The 19,310-nt window shown below is 31.8% G+C and overlaps 1 protein-coding gene across 2 annotated transcripts in view; it reads right to left on the reverse strand.

Annotated features, from left to right (window-relative positions):
* Positions 1 to 19,310, reverse strand: part of RIMS2 (regulating synaptic membrane exocytosis 2) — a 574,369-nt gene that overhangs the window by 228,936 nt on the left and 326,123 nt on the right. For both annotated transcript variants that reach the window (XM_069081283.1, XM_069081282.1), the window contains exon 18: positions 9,382 to 9,482. In XM_069081283.1, coding sequence (XP_068937384.1) covers positions 9,382 to 9,482 — 101 coding nt within the window. The remainder of the gene's footprint in view (positions 1 to 9,381; positions 9,483 to 19,310) is intronic.

Consider the following 19,310-nt stretch of genomic DNA (forward strand, 5'->3'; position numbering starts at 1 on the left):
TCTTGCATTTATTTGTTTTATTGATGCCTTTTGCTTTTCCAATACAGTCATTTTTTAATGTATCTCCTATGCCTATGGTGAGTCTTCTCTTGGAGTATAGAAGCAAATATAATTATAATATATTAATTAATATATTAATTATAATATTCCACACCCACCTCTTCAACAAAAGTAGAAAGGTACATTTTTTTCCTCTTTTTCTGTAGTCAAGCTTGGTCACTCTCAAGTCATAGCATTTATTTTCATTTTATTACTATTCCATTTATATTCTTGCAGTTATTATAGATACTATTTTTTTGATTATGTTTACTCTGTATCTCATATCTCACCATGTTTTTGATTTCTCATAGTAATTTTTTCTTTTCTTTTTTTGCTTTTTGGAGGGCAATTGGGGTTAAGTGATTTGCCCAAGGTCACATGGCTAGTTTTTGTGTTAAGTGTCTGAGGCCGGATCTGAACCCAAGTCCTCCTGACTCCAGGGCCAGTGCTGCATTCACTGTAATTCACCAGTAGTTTTTTCTTATAGTACAATAATCTCATTTGTATTATGGAGCATAATGTTCTTAGCCATTCTCTAATGGATGAATATTCGATTTATTTCTGATTTTTTGCATAAAAATGCTGCTGTGAATATTTAGGATATGTGGGATCTTTCTGCCTTTGACTTCTTGGAAGTATATGCCCAGCCGTTGCCCTGGTGTCTTTGGAATTTCTTTCTTGAGAGCAACCCATCTCTCTTGGCTGACTTCCTTTACAGATCCATGGGATCCTACCCATTCTACAGGTCCTCTGAAATTGACTGTCCAACATTTAGGGGTCATGCCATATTACATCACATATTTCATCTCCTTTCCTTGTAAATTACAAGATGGAGTGGTCACTTGCATACTTGCACAAGTGTCCTATATTTTCTACTATGATGATTAGTTACTACTTGAAGAAGATCATATTTGGAGTGGATATTCCTTTCCTTGGTTTCTTTACCTTTTTAAGTAGGAAGTTTTCTTGACAAATAAAATGTTAGATAACCCTGCTTTTTTGGCAGGGAGCTTCAGTAATGTCAAGATAATTGAAATCTATATCATTAGCATGTCATGCCTTTATATAGGTTTATGATTTTTTTTTCTTTTTGCTTAAATGTTCTTTAGTATACTCTAGTGGCAATATTATGTCTTTTCATGGATTTTACTTTTAATAAAAAATATTACCCTGTCTATGTTTTTTCCCCCCTGAATAACATACACCCATATATTCAGGCTGCTGTTCCTCATCTGATGCAATCTATCACTGACAACCAAGGTTCAAGCAATCATTACTAGTACGTTCAGGTAGAAGCGGTTATCAAAGTGATTTAAAAGCAGTCCAGGGGATAAGAACATATGAATGCCACTACTAGCAAGAAGATTAAAAAGCAGTTGCTAAAGTTAAAAGTAGCCAATGAGTTTTCTGAGATTTCAGGGGCTCTTCACTTAAAGCACTTAGCACAGTGCCTGACACATAGAAGGCACTATATAAACATTTATTCCCGTTCCACCAACATCCTAAAAAACTTCTTTTATAGTCCTTTTCCATAAAGTGTTCATAACTGAATCCCAGATCGATTCACCTGAGGGCAAAATTAATCCCAAGTGCCTCTGGTCAGCATCATAACTGTCCTCGCTTGCAAAGTCTAGATTGGTGCTATGGGAGTGGAAAAGAAGAGAGTGGTTAACTCACATCTCCTTATTTCTACCAATATTCTGATCTACAACAACAAGAGAGGTAGGGTGGTACATTAGAAAGAGTTAACTTTGATGTTTACTACCTGTGTGATCTTGGGTATTTAACCTCCTTGTGCTAAAGCTTCCTCACCTGTAAAATGAGGGGTAAAGATTAGATCACCTCTGAGGTACTTTTCAGATCTTCAAAATGTAGTTTTTATTCTAGTCTTATGTTCTAATTTTATCATGAGGTATGAACAGTTTAATTAAAATACAGAAAATAAAATGCCTTGACTATATCTACATATACATATATATAATACATATACATAGTATACATATGTGTGTAAAATATGCACATGTATGATATAGTGTAATGAAATAAAATGGGTAAAATCATCCTTAGAATGCTTTATGGCTAGGGGCGGCCAGGTAGCACAGCGAGTAAGAGCACCGGCTCCAGTGTTGAGAACACCTGGAGATCGAATCCCGGGCTCAGACACTTAGCACCCACCCAGAAACACCTGGCCGTGTAACCTTGAGCAAGTTACTTAACCCCAATTGCTTAGGGGCGGCCAGGTGGCTCAGCGAGTAAGAGCATCGGCGGCTCCAGTATCGGGATGACCTGGATCAAATCCGGGCTCAGATACTCAGCACCACACCCAGAAATAACTGGCCGTGTAACCTTGAGCAAGTTACTTAACCCCGATTGCTTTAAAAAAAAAAAAGAAAAAAAATGATAATCACTAAAAGTTGGAGTAAACTCTCTCACAGAGGGAACCCAATTCTGAAGCAGGGAGAATTGTTGAACAAGTTACTTAACCCCGATTGCTTAAAAAAAAAAAAGAATGCTTTATGGCAAAATAGGGACAGTAGATTTCTGAATTTTAAAAATTAAAATAAGATTAAAAAACAAGGAGAAAGTAAAACTAAGGAAGAGAATTAGCAAAAACTAAACCTATGAAGGTTTTACTAGAAGTAAAAGAAATGATGATTAAGCTCTGCTCATAGCTTGGCTATGAGAGTGCTGAATTAGGAATCAGACCTGAATTCTAATCCCATCTCAGATACTTACTAGCTATGTCACCTCACTAAATGAATGCCCTCTCCCAGTCTTAGTACCTTCATCTCTAATATAGAGATAATAGCACCTATTTGTTATTGTGAGGATAAAATGAGACATGTGTAAAATGTTTTGCAAACCTTAAAGTGGAAATCTTAGCAACTATACTTCTCTATTGCTTTTATCAAGTCTTCAAAGGCTTTGCTTTGAAAGAGAAAGCATGGAGTGTGGCTAGAGAGCTAGCCTCAAGGTCAAAAAGACCAGAAACCAATTGCCACCTCTGACACACTGGTTTTGTGACCCTCAACAAGGTATATGATTTTTATATGTCTAAGGCTATAAAGTGCACAGCAGTTGCTGATCTCCTTTGGTAGAGAAAGTTCCCTCCAAGTGTTCCTTCCCCAAACCCTTGAAATACTAGGGGTTAGTTCCCCACTCCCTGCAAAATCCTACAGAAACAAATGTTCTGCATTGAATAGTTCTACTACTGCTATGAGGTGATGAAACTCACTGGAAGAAAATTATACTTAAGGTTATTTCTGACAGAATAGACACTACTAGACACTACTCCTTTCCCCACCCCCATGCCTCTCATTTTAAATGCAATATACAAATAGAAATAATCCAAGTAAAACTACCTCCACATTGTATCTTTCAAATTATAGCATTCTAGACAACACTAAGCATCAGTTATATTAAGGATAATGTAGTATTACTTACTAATCAACAAGTTTTCTGAAATTTCAGAAGCTCACCACGTAACGTGTTTAGCAGAGTGCCTGACACATAGTAGGCACTACATAAATATTTATTCCCTTTCCACCAACATCCTAAAAACTTCTTTTATAGTCCTCTACCATAAAGTGCCATAACCTTTAATCAAAGGAAAGATAACAGTAAGTTCCTAAATAATTGGTATGAAATTATTAGCTGTTTCAATTCCATCTCCAACCAAGAAGCTTTTCATTTATCCCTAACAGTTTTAGGTATTACCCAAAATTTTAAGTTTAACTTTTATTTCAGTTTACAACAGTTCTGGCTATCAAGATTCTGAACCTTACTGCTTTCTAGAGAACTAATATAACATTCTAATGATAGTTCTCCAGAAACATAATTTCATTATTGGCTGATTTATTCCATTATTCTTTTGTGTTGAATACTTAAAGTAGCATTTCAATGACTCTATTGATGAAAGTCCTGTTCTGTAGTTTATGTTTTTCTACTGATGGTGGATTTTTATAATTATCATATTTTTGTAGTAGAAAGTATTTAAATAATCTAAGTCACTATCAGCTGATATGTTGGAGAAAATTATTTTCTGAAAGGAACTGAATGTTGAACTTTCACAATATACCACTGCTAATAGGAGTATCTTTTTTAAGCTTGAAAGAAAATCAAGAAGGTTTAAAAGAGTGTCAAATACAACTTTCAAAATGAAATTAAAATAAAAAGTCAAATATTAAAAGATTAGAATCCATAAATATACTACATAAATGAATATGACCATGCTTGGTAACCTATGGGTGGGGAAATCAGGCCTTTATGCCACTTCCCCATTTCTTTACCTTACTTCATAGAATATTGTCCCTTTTGCAGATCTCTATTATATGTTGTCTTCCTCCATTAGAAAATAAGTTCTTTAAGGACTTATGAATTATTATTTTCTCAGAGAATATTATAGTGTCTGGTATATAGAAAGTGCTTGGTAAAGCCTCTATCTAATCTATCTATATCCAAGTAATATGCAAATACGATCTTTTCTTATTACAGAAGGACAAATTAAAGAACAAATTAAAACTCTATCAGCTAATGATCTAAACTTAACATGTTAATTGCCTTTTCTGTTAATTTTGAAAGAGCAAGTTACCATAACCAGAATAGAGGAGCTGGTTTCAGGCCCACTGAACCTGAAACATTAATTTCTGTAGGCAGTAAACAATACAACTCCAGAAGCCTCTCTAAAACTCTGGGTTTCTTTTTACACAGCCCCACCAACTCTGATAGCTATGACAGTCATTGTACCAAAGTTGTACAACATAACACTTTACAAAAGTTTTGTGACCTCTACTCTTGTTGAACTTTTTCTATGCATAAGAATTCTCCAAATTCCATTAGTACTTCTCTTAATTAAGCTTTCATTTATTTCCCTCCTTCCAGGACATGTTAAAAAGCTGTGCTTTCTATATGAAACATTGCTAGTTGCTGTCTGAAATGATGTACTTTATTCTGAAAATTCCTATTTAAGGCTTTAATATAAATAGAGTATAAACTGCCATACTATATTAGATAGTCTGGTCTATCTGGTCATTGTCTATGGTAGAAGTACTAAAACATTTTTGTAGACCAACATAAATATTCCCACTGGCATTGACTTAAATAGGTTAGGATGCATCTATCTTTCATAAATTTATCAATTTTTTTCTTTACACAACACTATATTTTCAGTCAGCACCAAATTTTGGGCTAAACAAAAGATATGGCAAATTATACTTTGAATAAACTTATAGAACTAACTTAATAATAATAGTAACTAATATTTATATGGTGCTTATATGCCAGGCACTGTGCTAAGCTCTCTATAATTATCTGGTTTGATTCTCACAACAACCCTTTGAGGTACATATTCTTATTATCCCTATTTTATAGATGAGGAAACTGAGGCAAATAGTAGTCAAGTTAATTGACCAGGGTCACACAGCTAGTAAGTGTCTGAGTTTGTATTTGAATTCAGTTGTTCCTGACTCCAGGTCCAACATTCTATCCACTATGCTACCTAGTGAAGAGTAATAGCAGTAGTTTACTATCCTCTTGGTTTATAAGATCCTCTATTAAATTTTAAACTCCTTGACAGCAGAGTCTACATCTTATTTCATTCTTACATCTCCAAAACTTTACTTAATACCTTAAAGGGTTGCTTAAAAATGTTTGCTGAATTAACCCGGAAAGTAGTACTTTTTATTTCTCTTACATTTAACTTTTTTGAATTTCAAAATTGGAACACTGCTTCTATCATAAGATTTGGTAAATATTTCTTTGTTTACACTGTCCCATTTGTAAGATGCAGGAAAAAAAGACTGGAGTTAGTGGTAGTAGATTCAGACTCAGTAAATAGCCTCAGAATCCTGGACCTCTGTGTTTCCTTATAGATTGTACTTGTGGATGTTCTTATTCCTTACAAACTGATATCTTGAAAAATGCACATGGTTGCATCCTTAATCATAAAATGTTTTACTCAAATTACTCTGACAGAATTCTTCTTAAAAGTTTCTCTTGCGGGGGAGGGGGGAAAGGGGTAGGTGGCGCAGTGAATAGAGCACCCGCCCTGGAGTCAGGAGGACCTGGGTTCAGATCTGGCCTCAGACACTTAACACAAAAACTAGCCGTGTGACCTTGGGCAAGTCACTTAACCCCAATTGCCCTCCAAAAAGCAAAAAAAAAGTTTCTCTTGAGAACTTATTTCAATTAAAATGAGGATAATTAATAAAGATTATCAATTGTCAACACAAGGGAGAGAAAGCAGTACAAAGGAATGCAGAAGTACAGTGCAAGTGGAACACATGAACACAGGAATATCTCAAAGACCTCCTGGTGCCTAGTTACTGAAAAATCTCTTCCACAAGTCTGACTGACTTTGTACTTTTGTTGAATATTGTTTGTAGCCAGGGTATGAATAGGGCTGGTATATTGTTTAGGATATAACTCTGATTTTCTGCAGTTTATAAACTATTATGTTAGGATAAAGAGGAAAATATTGGGGGTTATAGTAAAGCTGGTCTAAGTTGGTTTCAAGACAAATACATGAATCTTTTTTTAAGTCTGTAGAGTCTGTTAGGGCTTATCCTTCAATGTTATAGTCTTGAATTATCCTACCTTTAGATAGCTACATATCCTAATGTAGGTTTTTTTTTGCTCTCTTTATTATATTCTATTTATGGACACTGTCAGGAGAATGGTAGCATCTTTACTTCACAGGATGTGTATGCCAATGCTCATGCTGTTCAGTGCTTACAAGGCAGCATATCTGCATTTAGGGGAAAAGACTAATGAAAAGACAAGGCCAGGATCAGTGGATTTTTGCCTTCCCAAGATCATTCCCTATTTCAAAAATGTCAGTTTAAGGAATTTAGTACAAAGGACTGAAATAATGATTAAAAATGAAACAGAATGAGGAAGTATGTTGTAACAGAAAGACTACTTGTCTTGGAGCTAAAGTAATCAAATCTGAATTCTAGCTCTGTCACTAGTGGCTGTTGGGTAACTTAAATTTTCTGTACCTCAATTTACTCATTAAAAAAAACAGAAGTGTTAGATCAAGTACTCTTTGAGGTCCCTTATAGCTTTAAATTCTATGATCCTTATGTGTGTATCTATGAATATGTGAAGGATCTCTGGTTGCATAAGCACAAGATACCCCTGTTCTTGTAACTATCTTCAAGCATGTAGAGCACAACTCATTTATGGTATGGAGAGTTTAAAGCACTTAAGCTATCCCAGGGATACATGACTAGTAAGGGTCACAATTAGGATCTCAACACATGCATACAAACACATAGGGATAGAATAGTAGGTAAGTATATATACATTGTACACATATATTATAGATATCTAGCTATATTACATATATATATATATATGTGCACATATTTCTAGAATACTTCAAAAGACTCATGATTTTATTCTTCCTGATGGAAAAAATTACAATAAGACTCAAAAAATGTACCAGGTGTTCAATTTTCTGATGATAAGCCTCTCTAAATTTTATAAGTCTTTGAACTTTGAAGGACAAACATGGAGTGTTGCCAGAGCCATTTTTCTTAGGACTGTAGGCTCTGAAAAGTTTTAAGAAGATATCTTTTCCAATTTCCTACATTTACAGATGAGGAAATTGGGACCCAGATGGGTTAAGTGATTTGCCCAAGATAATAGGCAGTTAGCATTAAGAGGCAGGATTTGAACCCAGGTCCTCTGATTCAGAACCAATGTTCTTTTCACAGTACCATGTTGCTTTCCTACTTATAGGCTTTCTGACTTTGTATGACTTGTCAAAACTTATACTCAACTCTTATAACCTTGAAATAACTTGAGATTACCTCTAATTCGTGATTAAAACATAAATGTTAGATTTTAATATAGAACAAAATTATATGATAATGTGCCTAAATGTCTCATGTTTATAGTTTGTATGTGTCAAACAGATGTAACCATAAAGAACAGCAATAAAATATTGATAATTATTATTAATATTTAAAATAATAATAGGTAGCATTTATGTAGCCGATTAAGTTTTCCGAAACATTTAAAATATATAGTCGTCTTAGCCCTCTCATTATTCCCATTTTAAATGTGAGGACACTAAGGCTGAATGGTATTAAGTCTGAGTCACTGAGCTAGTATGTGAGACAATTTAAACTCAAGTCATGCTGATTCCAAGTCCAGCACTCTTGAATATGATTTAGAGAGGCTTTGTTTTCATGAAATCCTAAATGGAAAATATGAGCAAAATTCCTCCTATTATTGTGATTGACATACCTAGTAAGGCTACTACATCTTTATTCCATGAATATCTTTTTTAATCTAAAATATCATACAGATGAGAGGCAGCAAGGTGTAATGCAGATTGTTTTCATATGGCCTGGGAGATACATTTGTAATGAAAAAGTGTTGTTGTATTTAAATGTTAAAAAAAACATTATTAGTTCACAGGCCATACAAAAACAGATGGCTAGCCGTATTTGACTTCGAGGTGGTTATCTGCCCACCCATAATGTAATATAGAGACCAACTGTGCCAAAGCAGGGAGAATGAGTTCGTCATTCTCTGAAACATACTGGCTGTGATGACCCCTGGGCAAGGCATTTAACCTAAGTATCATAGGCAACAGTCTAAGACTAGAAATTGCAAACAGGTGTTGGTTTGAATAGAGGGATTTTTTTTTCTCATTGGAAGTGTCCTATATCAATGAAATCAAAGGTCTAGCCCACCCCATGAAATTAGGAAGATAAGAGAATAAATGTAAAAGCATTTTCAAAATAAAAGTATGACAAAATGTCACTACTTTTATTGATATGTAACATCTTGCACTACAATCTACCGTTGCAACAAATCCTCTCAATTGCTTTCAGTGCATGGTATTCTTATATGGGGAAGTTTTTTTTTTTCCTGCTTATTTAACTCAAAATTAAGTGAGAATCAATATAAAGCTATTCCATATATACATACATATGCATACATATATTCTGCATATAGGAAAATTACAGGAAGATAATGGAAGTTCCTCAAAATGGATAAGGATAGAAGAATTCTGAATATATAACTATACAAAAACTAAGGATTTCCAACAGATCTGATGATTCAATATGTATTGAAATAATTCACTGCTACAGATTATCATCTCTATTCAAAGATGTATTGTTTTTCTGAATAAGATAGGATGCAATTAATGCTTCTAAATGCTTAAATGCTGAAAAACAATATGTAATATAGGACAGAACTCACAAATATCATCAAGTTCACTGAACTCAATATATATTCTGAATAATCTGTCATGAACTATGTAAAACACTTAATTCCACAGTACTGGTTGATTATTTTTTACTATTAAAAAGAAAAATGCCTTGCCTTTGAATGGTAATCTTGTTCCAGTCTGGAGTCTGATCCTGCTACCTGTTTGTATTTATTAATTTTCATTTGGCGGTTTCTCTCCTCTACATCCATAGAACCTAAAGAGTAAAAGAAAACCCATACAATTACCATTCAATATCGTTTATACCTAAAGTAATACATTTTATAAAAGATAAAAATTAGTCTGACATTTTCATTCAAGATACAATTTTCCAATTCTAAATTTTAGTCAGGTTCTGTTTCTACAAAAATATGCATCCTCATCTCATGAAATAAGCATATGAATAATATATATGTGAAAAATATACTTAATAGCCTAATTGCTACAACATTCAAATTAACATAAATTTCAGTGCGAGGGAAAGCCAAAGAAAATATTATCAAGGAAGAATTATTTTTCTGGTACATATATATATCCAGGAGAATGTTGTATATACCAACATACTCATTTTACAATGATTAAAAATTTACTGTAACATTTTATTGTGAATATTTGGAGGATTTGTCAGTATCCAAATAGTATTAGATTAAAGTTGGATAAAGTATTACTTTATGTAAGTAATAAATTTGAGTGGTATAGGTCCAGATTACAAAGTTAAAGATTATATATGGAAGCAATTTTTTAAAACTGACCCTAGGATTTATCATTTTGCTCCTGGGTATCAAAACAATATACTTCTATGGGGTACTTCAGAATACCACTTTCCAGGTGAGCCATGCTTAAGGAAAAAAAAAAAGTAGGGCTTGGCTCAGTACTCCTGGGAATACACTGTGCCAGTTAAAGCAGAAAATGAATAATTAAATAATCTTCAGTAAATAAACACAAAAAAAGAAAAAGAGAATGGGAGGAGGCAAAAACATATAGTTGTAGCCCTATTATGAAATGTAAGTTAATGCCAACAGGAACTGGCACTGCTGCTAGATATGTAAACTACAGATATTCAAAGTGAGCATACAGTTCCTAATTGAAACAAAAGTTATGTTTGTATAATTTTCTCTTGAAAGAATAGGATTTTCAAATATGAAAAAGCATCTTGTTTGTTAGCTTTTCTAAACCGGAAAAACATATCCTTCATTCACAGGGCAGCATACAAGTTTTAGCATGAGAAAAGAAAAAAAACACTTGCTCCTATGAATATACACACACTAACTCAATCTATAGACACATGCACATGTATACACACATACATACCCTCACATACACACACATACACAGTCCCCCTTGCCTTAGCAGGGACAATAATTTTGAAAAGGAAGTTAAGGTATCAATATCTTAGAAGTAGATAGATATTTTGCTACCCAGTGATTTTAAAACATTAAAACAAGAGGGGGAAAAGAAAGAACATATACCTATATAACAAAAAAAGCTGTAGTCTCCATTTACAAAGATGTCTACAAATGTATTTTAGACTTTTACTCTCTGACTAGTTTTATTACAAAGTAGAGAGTAACAGTAAATAGCAAGTTAGATAATTTTTTTAATTTCAAAAGAGGGAGAAACTCATACAAGGATTAAGAAAATCTTGAAGAATTGTTTAAAATGTTTATATTAAAACAATTAGAAATCCTAGCAAATTTAAATCAACTCCAAACACATGTAATACAATTGGTAATTTTTTTTACATTGAAAATTACAAAAAATGGAAAATGTCTTAACAGTTTCAGTTAAAAGATTAAATCTTTCCAGCAGTCTTGTGTAATAAAATGTTATTTTTAAATTTCCATGCATGGCATCATAAGTGCATATTATAGAAATGTTATATTCAAGAATCTGTCTCAATTGAAGTCTTGGTAGAAAAAAAGAGGGAATAGATAAGATATGGGGAAGCTGTGTCACAAAATGTAATGCTTTATGTAGTAAAGAGAGTACTGGATTTGGAACAAGGAAGATTAGGCTCAAATACTACCTCAGATGCTTACTAGGTGAGTGACCCTGGACAAATTACTTAACTTTACTGAACCTCAATTTCTTCAACTTTAAAATGAGGGGTTTAGATTTAATAAACTTTAAGGTTCTTTCTAGCTTTAAATCTGTGATTCTGTAGAAACAAACCTAATCTAGTATAAAATACAAAGTATCTTAATATCAAATTGAAATTTATAAAATGAAATTTTATACTTTTATGATACAGTAATGTCAATACTTTATATATAGCAGCATTTCACTAAAATGAGTTTAAACCCTTTACACATGATATACCAAGATTATTACTTGAAGTAAGCCACTTTTGAGGCTGCATTTAATTATTTAATTATTTTAGGGTGCTAGCAATTGTGGGACCAGCTAGGTGGTGCAGTGGATAGAGTGCCAGGCCTAGGCACTAGTTCAAATCTCACTTCAGACAACTTATTAGCTGAGTGACCCTGGGCAAGTCACTTAATCCTGTTTGCCTCAATTCCTCATCTGTAAAATGGGCTGGAAAAGGAAATAGCAAACCATTCCAGCATCTTTGCCAAGGAAACTCCAAATGGTGTCACAGTCAAAGATGACTGAATTGACTGAACAACAATAACAAACTAGCAATCCAGAAGACTGAAGAAACTGAAAATAACTTTCCAAAGTACATACATACTTCAAGGAATCAGAATAGGAAGTTAGGGGGAATCTGAATTATTGCATCATTCATTTAAAAAAATATTTCTGGCAGTTATGAAAGGGGAAGGACTAGTCACATTTTTTTAAAGCAAAAGTTGAAGTGTATTCAGGGAAACTATTTTGATCCAAATAATAATTTTTTAATGTATAAAAACTCCTAGAATAGAAACCCTCTTTAAATAAGATAGATTGGCACCTACTTGTATCCTTTGGTCATAGGTATCTGGAGCACTGAAGGGTTGTCACTTGCTCCTGAGTCTCAAAGATCATGTTTTGGCAGAGATAAGACATGGAACCAATCATCCTAATTCCAAGGCTGAACCTCTATTCACTACACCATAGTACCTCTCAATTCAGGGAAAGAGATGTGTACACCAAAATACAAGCCTGATTCTAGTCCTATTAAATATTATTATCTAGTACTATTAAATAACAATATTGGTTACTAGCTGTGAAATCCTGGGCAAGTCGCTTAATCCTGTTTGCCTCAATTCCTCAACTGTAAAATGAACATAATTGGTTCTATAAATAAAAATTGATGGATGGAGAAATGAATGAATCTTTTATTCCATTAATACAATGACAACTATGCCATTAAGATATTCCTCAACATCTTAATTTTAAGATTTAGGGGAAGAGGTACAGAGTCCACAGCTGTGGAACAGTACCTATGAGATCAGATTTTCTACAAAAATCTAAGCCTGACTTTTGGTTCAAATAATTTGGTGCCTATACCTATTGCCCACAATTTTTACAGATTCTTGGAAAGGAACAACTTTAACTCTAATTGGAGGGAAAGTTTATTAGTGCTTTGATCCTTATAAATGAATGGACTAAATAACAAGTTGTTATTCAAAATTAAGATTCTATAATTCATAAATGAATACTCAACATTTGACAACTATTTATTAAGTACTTACTAAATGTAAAACCTCTAAGATAGTTATTAGGAAATCTCAATATAGTTAAGTTTTACATTATTATAAATTAAAGGTATAGAAATTTGCCAAACTCATTAGTATAACCAAAGAAATTTATCAATTTAAAAATGATGAATATTTATCTCAAAACAATTTATGCTCTAAAATGTTTTCAAAGAATCAATGTCTAAATCTGCATAGATCTAGGTCTATTTTTCCAAATAAAAATTAAATATAATTTCAACAATATCCAAATTTGCTTCACTGATACCTTAGAGTTGATTTAAATTGTGCTGGAAATGTATGTGTATATATGTATTAATCCTATCATATGTATTCCAAAAATTTGCATTTTTATTTGACTTGTGAAAAATCTTTCTTCATACCTACTCCATTAACAATTCCAAGTTTTAAACTCTATGAGATTTGTTTCTTTGATACCATCTTAGAATTTTGAATAATATAATTAGAGAAAATGAACTTTAAAAATGTGACTATGTTTTGGGTTTCAGGAACTATTTAAATTGTTTCATATATTTTCATAAAATAGTAAAACACCTAAAACAATCTCAACTACTGCTTATTTCCTTCATATAAGAATTCCAGTATTTTGTTGATCCAATTTTTAATATTTTCTGAAATTTTGCAAGAATAACATAAAATAATTATTTTTTCCTTAACTAGATGTGTATAATTTGGGTATTTGTGTATTAGAATGAAACATCTGTAATTTGAAAGTTTATTCAATTTTTAAAAATCAACAAAATACTTCAATAATTATGCAATGTTTACTGTAATATAAGAAATTTCACTTTAACAAAAAGTACTACAGTTGGCTGCCAACAATTTAGAAAAAAATGCAAAACTAGAAAATGGCAATATTTATATTTTGCCATCAACGGGAAATCAATAGTAAATTTAAATAGCAACTGCAAATTAATTCACCTTTGTAGTACAGAATGACCAGATTAATTGTAATAAAGCAACATTGCCTAACTAGCCCTATTTATGTGCTCACTGCAGATATCATAAGTATATAAGCCTAATGATTTCTGCAGTGTTCTTGAAAAAGTGAAATAGGTGTGTTTTTTGAAAGCACACACAAACACACACACAGTGCTCTTGAGGTGCCAGAGCAGCTTCATACCACACAATTCCTGGCAGTAGGGACACAGGTTTGGCAGTGAAGTGATTCATCAGGAAGACTTCAGTGAACAGAACATGTTGATTGTCAAGGCAGGACAGTTGATTCAGTTATCCTTCTTGTGATCATAATTGAAATGTCCCAATCTGGGAATCTTAAGGAGAAAATCCTTAAGCCCCAAATACATGCTCACAGAAAATAAAAGAAAGACTAAAATGGCTCTAAGCTATATTCAAGAACAAGAATTTGTAGCTGTGGTCTCAGGAGGATCTGAAGCTGAAGGCCTTCAATCACATATGTGATAGATATCTTGGATGGTTCAATCAGGTTTATTCTTTTAATGAGCTATAAATCATAGGCCTAAGTAAAATTTTAATCGGAATTAGTTGACTGGAATTGATTGGACAAGACACTGAACTTTCCTAAGCAATTTGTTATGGTCTTTATGCTATCCAAATCAGGAGAATTCCTTATTCTATACAAGTGTTCACATCATGCAGATATAACTTTTCATTGAGTGGAACCTATGTTTCATTAAACAACTATTTATTTCATCAGAATGATAATAATCTGAAATTAAAATAACAGTCTTTAAGACTTAACTGTAAGACAGGAGTTGAACAAACTAATACTTTTTAAGACATATTTTTACATTGAGAATATAGCCATTAACTTAATCATAAACGTTTTAAACGTTTTCCCCCATTTTATTGATAAAGAGAAAATGGCTCGCAGCAATATATTTACTAATTGTGAAAACCTGAAAGATTGTTCTTTAAAAACTTTACTATTTTTTACTTAATAATAATAATTTTAAACTAACCACAAATTTGGTGTCACCCTATAAGTATTCATGAAGTTAGGTCATGCTTAAACAAATGTATAAATGGATAAATAAAATGAAAACTGTCTAGATATTTCTATTATCTAGACAGAGGGACAAGACATTGATTAAATCAAATGTTGGAATTTAATCTAAATATTTTTATGACATCAAAAGCCACAAGGAACACATAAAATTACTTTAAAGAAATTCATCTTATGATATACTTTAGGGAAGCAAAATGACCAAAATTATTTTGGTAAATTACTCTGCCTCAATCCCAGTTCTCTGATTCTTCTTACTAAATAAACATCTTACTAAATAAAAATGGGAAAAACATAAAAATCAACAAAAAAGTGTGAAGAACAGATGAAATAAAATTATAATGAAGATACAAAATTTTAATACTAGAGTAATAATGAGTAGAAATCTTAAATATTAATCCAATGACATTGAATAAGTATGAACTTCTGAAAAATCTGACATGTTCATATTTAAACTTCCAGACATGTTGGCATAACTTACATATACATTATAATAACCTACTGATTTTCTAATTATAACTTTTGCTTGTTTGTACTTATATAACTATCTCTCATATGTGCTCTATTTATTTTTAAAAAGCAATATAGTACATTTAAAACAAACTTCTCAAACACAAAATTTGGTGGTGGTGGTTGTAAAGGAATAAATCCAGTATTGATTTGACAAACCATGTGTTTTGCTATGTTTGTGCTGAAATAATTTTGAATTAAAGAATATATAAATGAGGAGCATACATTGCTCTCATTAGCTACAATTTTGATTTGGTAAATAACAGAATAAGGTTAGATTATGTTATTTAATGAAGGCATTAACATCCTTATTTTAAAATAAGGACTAAATAATGATAAAAGGAAATGGCATGCAGACTAAAGTCTTATGAATCTAGATATATGAAATTATACGTACTTTTGTTTTTGATCTTGAATGGTGGGCAGATTTAAATAGGACTTTACAAACTATAAATCAAAAATTAGATTCTTTATAATTTTTTCTAAAATACAAATGGATACATTTTTTATAATAACACTTATTTCCTTTCATACAATAAAAAGTAAAAAATCAGATGCTGCAGATTAAAATGTGTAATTTATGGCCATGTAAAATAAAAAGGCAATAAAAGTTGAGTACTGATCATGCAGTAGTGCCAGAAGTTCATTATTTGGAAAAGATTAGAAAGGATTTTTTTTCCAACAAAATAGGTTTTTTTCCACTTTTACAAGGTCAGTTTCGATTAATCATACTTTGCTTCCAAAATATAGTGAAGCATAAATAAATGCAACTCGCAATGCAAAGTAATATACAATAACATTGTGTATTATTTTAAAATAACATAATTTACTATAACTATCAATTGTGTAAACATGCATTTTCTTACTCAACTGGGGGATACTTTGGAAACTGACTGGGTATTCAATTGTAGAAGTAAATGTTTCAAAATTGTTTAACATTGGTCAGAACAAAAACAGTTGTTTAAACTAAGATATATATATATATATGTATATATATATATAGTTTTTCCTCTAATTACAGGAAAAATAAACATCAAGAGCCCATTTTAAATTCTTGTTAAATTTCTTTATGACTGGATAGCAAGATCAGAAAACAATGATGAGTTCAATGAATGAAATAAAATGTAATTATTTTCTATTTTAAATACATTGTTATTATTTTAGCATGAAAGGATATTGAATTTATTACAAAAAACAAGGTGATTTTCAAAAGTAATAGAAAAATAAGCAATAAAAATTAGATATAATTTCAGATAATATAACTTCATTATTTGTTGGAATAAGCTGTGACAAGAACTAGCAAAAATTGTTTTCCTTAGATTTTCATTATTACATGATCATTTTTTGTCGTTATAATGATAAATTGCATTTATTCCTATGTTGTTATATTATTTTTATTGAATGGAGTCAGGTTGACAAGGTGTTTTAAAGTTCAAAAAGAAAGCATTTTAAAATGTATGATATAAATTTGAAGTTCTTTTCTATCCAAAGTGATTATTTTCAGTAATATGACATATGAAAATTCAGTATTAGGAATGAGCAAGGGTCGAAAGAAATAATGATTTATATATCTGTCTAAATCAACCTTTTTACATTGATAATTTATAAAATGAAAACTCTTTGAGAAGCTTGTTTTGTTTTGTCTTTCTATCCTCAGTCTCTACATTAATACCACAATAGAAGTTTAATAAGTGCTTAATGATTGATTTACTCTCTATTTAGGGTGAATGATTTAGTATAGACTCTTCTGTGCTTATGGGAAACAGAAGGGTATTTATTTTTGCAGAAATAATAGAGTGCAATCCATCAATAAATGGATTTATAGAACTACACAGACCTAAAACTATGACTTTCCACATTGTCAGAAGTGCTTTTAGTTTTTCCATAACTCTAAACATTAAATAAAACATAGGTCTTAATAATGTTTTTAAAATATTAAAGAAACAAATTAGCTTTACTTTATATTTGCTGAAAAGTTATTTTTATGATTAAAATTGAAATGCCATTCTAAAGTAGTCAACTTAATTATCAAGAACTAGGTTTGTCTGTGGATAAATGGATTTATCATTGGTATTTAGTGGCCCTGTATCAATTGAAAATTTGAAGCAAAGAGAGTGAAGCTGAATCTCAGAAGATATTTCTTTCTTTGCATTCTGAGGTCAAATATTTATGACTTATGAACTACTGTTTTATGAATATCTCTGTTTAACGTTTAAAACCATTTTCAACCTTTCTCCAATCTACCTTTTAAGTTTTATTATACTTCACTCTACTGTCCAAATAAACTGGCCTTCTTACTGTTCCTTAAACATAAAATCAAATTCCTGTCTTTGCCTTGCAAAGGTTGTCACTGACACTTGTAATTCTCTCCCCTCTTCACCTCTCTTTCTCAGAATCCCTATTTTTCTTTTAAAGTTCAATTCAATGAGTTGAATAAGTTTTTTTTTTTTGCCTTTTTTGGAGGGCAATTTGGGGTTAAGTAACTTGCCCAAGGTTACATGGCTAGTATTTTTTTTGTGGGTGTTCAGTGTCTCAGGCTGGAACCGAACTCAGGTCCTCCCGACTCCAGGGCCAGTGCTTTACTCACTGCCACCTAGCCGCCCCTGAATAAATTTTTAAGATTGCTAAATGAGTCTTTTCCCTGTTACCACCTAGTAATTATAGCCTCCCTTCCCCCAATACTTTGTATGCATTTTGTATTTACTTATATAGGTATATGTTGTTTTCCTCAAAAGAATGCAAACTCTTTAAGGGCAGAGACTATTACATTTTTGTCTTCCTAGCACAGAACAGGTGTTTAATAAATACTTCATGTATTAGCTAGCTGCCTTCTTATTCAATCAGCTTTAATTGCAAACTAACTGAAAATTTTAAATAATAATATTAAAACTGATGTATAGATTTCACAGAAAATTTCCTAAATGCTGTATCTTAATTTTATATTACTGTTATAAGGTATTATATAATTACCATTAAAATACTGGAATTATTATTTTCTGTTTCTTAGAAAAGCACATTATATTTCTTCCTTAATAATAACTTAGAAAATGACTTAAATGCTTTGCGGAGATTCAGTTCACCATAATAAGCATACAAAGCATACCCACACTACTTTACATGCAAATTTCATTACAAATATATCAAAAAATATTTTTGCTTGGCATAAAAAGTGTTAAAAGAGTTGTGCATACCATACTAGTTGAAATCACTAATGGCATTTTCTTAGGTGGGTTATAGTGGAGACCTATGGCAATCACAGGAAAAAAACAACATTGGGCTACATTCTATGCTGTTCTCTGCACTTGAAATTCATAGTTGAAGACTGGATAACAGAGTTTTGTAACATTCCAGTAATTTTTAATTATCCTTCAATCAAACCTTCTAGAGTAAAGTCCTCCAGAGTCCTTATTAAAATGTGTCTGAAACTCTCCTTCACAGGCAAACTGCTAAATAATCATTTTAATGCCATTTATATTTCCTAATAACATCAGTGGTGGCCGAGTAAGCTCAAAAATTGATAGCTTAGGTAAACATCAACTTTGTGAAAAGTAAAATTTCCAATAAAAACATTTTAATATGTAAAATACCCATAGTAAAATCAACAACAATTTGGAGTGACAACTCCTTCCCAAGGAAAGTTCTTAATTTAATAGACTTTTTATCTCATTCTGCAAAATTATCATTATGGTGTTTCTTTCCAAAAAAAATATGACAGCAAAGGATTACCCATCACTAGGGCCTTTAGGTGACAGTCTTTTTTTTAAATGTTAATAAAGGTGCATATGGTATTTTTACGTTTTTACTTTGTCAAAGACAAAACCTGTATCTCCAATCCACCTAAATCTTATTTCAATAAAAAGTACTATTAGTCACCGTTTAAAATGCAATG

This window comes from Petaurus breviceps, unplaced genomic scaffold (assembly GCF_028583685.1).
Source record: "Petaurus breviceps papuanus isolate PSGF00001 unplaced genomic scaffold, PetGlider_PUasm1.0 98, whole genome shotgun sequence".
NCBI classification, from domain to species: Eukaryota; Metazoa; Chordata; class Mammalia; order Diprotodontia; family Petauridae; genus Petaurus; species Petaurus breviceps.